Raw genomic sequence first — 2,979 nt, 5'->3', positions numbered from 1 at the left:
TGAGATTCATGAATAGTAGCAAAAATAAGTTAAATAATAAAATAAGTTAGCAAAAATAATTTTTACCATAAGGACACTAAAAAAGAAAAATTACCCAAATAAAACTGAGCCTAGGAATGGTAATATTGAGAGATAGTATAGGATAAAGGGTGCTGCTCCTCGTCTCATTCCCTCTTTGGGGTGGGAAAAACCCATGCAATAAAGTTATTTCGAGACATAGTATAAAGTCACCATATTATAAAATTAATAACTATTACTTAATTTGAGATACATGTATGTTTGTAAAACCAAAATAAAATTTGTAATATCCCTTATAACATTCCTGAACATGAAATTTTAAAATTTTAGAAACGTAAAAGAAATAAACTCGCACATTAAAAAGGAACCACCTTGTAGCTACGTTGTGGCACCTTCTTGACGGCCGCCCACATAAGATCAAAGTACGTACAACGGAAATTGCGCTACTGCAAAAAATGTTATCGGCAGGCAGGTCACTGCATACGTTGGAAACGCTGCATATTTCAGTTTATCCTTTAGAACAAAGAAATGTCCCGCGCAGAAGGCAATCAACATGGAAGCTATGGAAACGAATAGTGATGTTAAGCCTAGCAAAAGCTTCCTTGGTAGATCTCCGCCAAAATCCTTCTCCTGGTACCGAGATGTTAAGATGGAGCAAGATTCAGAGGCCACGGTGGCTATGAGTGCAGCGACTACGGAGCATGATTCAGAGGTGCTTCTTAGCCACTCGCTTCCATCTTTGACGAGATCTTTGTGGGTTTCGGTAAATATCTCTTTTGAGGTATTGCCCTTGTTGTAGCGTTGGAAGAAGTGGAAGGGCATGGATTCTTTGACAAACTGAAAATATTAAAAAGTTAAAAAAAGAGTGATTATAGTACAAATTTTAGTACATAACTAGTCCGTGTTATATACGAAAAGTTTAACAAAATGTTTTAAAATTTTCTGCTATAAAAAAAGGTTTAACATAATGATTAAAAAAAAAAAAATACCGCACGAAATATGATGGTTATTAATAATTTTTTTTTGAGCAGAATGATATATATATAGTTATTAATAAATATTTATTATGATGGTGTTTATATACGAAGTTACAGATTCTAAGATTAGACATTTACCATAATTGTATACCTGTTTGTATATAAAAAGTACTTTAAGAAAGTGATGTGTTAAAATTCTAAGGAGAGGTACTTCAAATATAGAATATAATTTAAATTAATTATAAATTAATAAATATTAGAATAATAATGTACAAAATTGTAAGGGCTCAAAAACTTACATGACATAATACATTGAGGTCAACCAAAAGCCAAATAATTTTATATAGACTGTAAATTCTTATAAATGAATGAATTATCATTAACTAGAAAAGAGTCATCCAAAATTTTATTTATTACTTTATTGATTTGGCATTAATAATTTCATGGTTAGATTATTTCGTAAAATTTTGGTTATAAACCATATTGTAACTTTTGTATTTTCTTAACAAAAATAAACGAACTTGTTACTCTTCAAATAAATTATTTTTATACACGCTAAGATAGCACAACCTTTATTATATGACTTTTACAAACTCAACTTCGAATGCAACATATTAAGAAATTTATTTATTATTTGTTAACATGACAATACTAATCATATTCTTTGTCATGCGAGTTTCTAAATTTTTTGTAGTAAATTAAATAGTTAGTAATTTTAACATTTTTTAATTATTAATTTGATGTCTATGAATTTTTTTTAAGTAGTAGTTATAAAATTTTACAATTATTAACATTAGCAGTATTATTAATCTTGAATGGAGTTGGATAAAAAGTTTGATTAGTTTGTGGTTGATTTGGAGACATGGGTCAAATTTGAGGCTACTTATTTTGATAATATGATAAATTATTAATTGTTCGAAAAACATAAACATAATTTTAATAGATATTTTCAACATAACCTTAATTTTGAATGAGGATGTTTGTCTTGGGATATTTTACCTCATTGACTTAGTTGTTTTAGGATATTTTAACTCATCAATTTAACTAGGGTTGTGACGCAGAACATGGGCAGAGAAATAGTTAAGGAAAATTTTTTTTTTTTGATATTGCAAATTAAACAACTAGATTTTAGAATTTTCCCCTCTAAAGAATTCTAGCAATTCTTGAGACTGACGCAATCTAATTTGTTGAGAATTCATATTCTACCCCAATTTTGGGACTAATGTTGTGGTAGTAAAGGATTCCAACAATGAGCTAGAAATTCTCAAAAAAAAAAAAAAAAAAAGCACTAGAATGAGTTCACCAATTTTACGAGAGGAACTCGAACTGTATCCCTCATATATACCTCATGCCACTTGATTTCCCATTGCATTTGCAATGCTGCTCCGGGAATTGGCCAAGGCTTATACTCCCCTAGCTTTGCCGCGAGATGCAAGGCACTATTACCTTCGTCATCCACTCTCAAAAAAACGCTCTCTTTCATCCTACTTTTTTGTAGCAGAAATTCATATACATGTGGTTGCCTGTTCTCCACCGCCAACAGCACTATATTCTTCTTGTGTCCATTCATGTCATGTATGGCATCGGGAAAGAGTTTTAGGATATTCGCCACAATTTCGGTGATACCATTCTTAGCTGCAATTAATATGGGGCTCTCCTTCTTTACTTTCTCAGTGGGTTTATCCTTCGCTGCCAATAACATAAGGGGCACTTAAGTAATGTTTGATCTTTGTTTAAACTGTTTGCAACATTCATTGCTAAAGTAGCAGTACGTGAAGTAGATATAATTATATAAATCCTTTTATTTTTTTTTTCCCTAATTGATAGCTTTCTATTATCATCCCTCAACTTTTTAGGGCATTCCAAATAGTTCAATGAGTATTTCTTTTGTATCAACGAAGACATCTTTATTTTAATTATCGAATTATTAAAAAAAGAAAAAAAAAGAAAAAAGAAAAGAAAGAAAGATAGTTTTAAGCCGAGG

At 30.6% G+C, this 2,979-nt stretch overlaps 1 protein-coding gene across 1 annotated transcript; it reads right to left on the bottom strand.

Moving 5' to 3' along the window:
- Positions 1–435: 435 nt before the first annotated feature.
- Positions 436–2,697, bottom strand: LOC112001082 (uncharacterized). Its single transcript, XM_024033248.1, has 2 exons — positions 2,341–2,697; positions 436–855 (listed from the first exon to the last, which is right to left on the bottom strand). The coding sequence occupies exons 1-2, from the start codon at positions 2,695–2,697 to the stop codon at positions 436–438; spliced, it is 777 nt and encodes a 258-aa protein (XP_023889016.1).
- Between the last annotated feature and the right edge of the window lie 282 nt (positions 2,698–2,979).

The sequence above is a fragment of the Quercus suber genome, unplaced genomic scaffold (assembly GCF_002906115.3).
Source record: "Quercus suber isolate HL8 unplaced genomic scaffold, Cork oak 2.0 scaffold_268, whole genome shotgun sequence".
NCBI lineage: Eukaryota > Viridiplantae > Streptophyta > Magnoliopsida > Fagales > Fagaceae > Quercus > Quercus suber.
The sequence above is the reverse complement of the archived record's forward strand: the minus strand, read 5'-3'. Positions and strand labels throughout refer to the sequence as shown.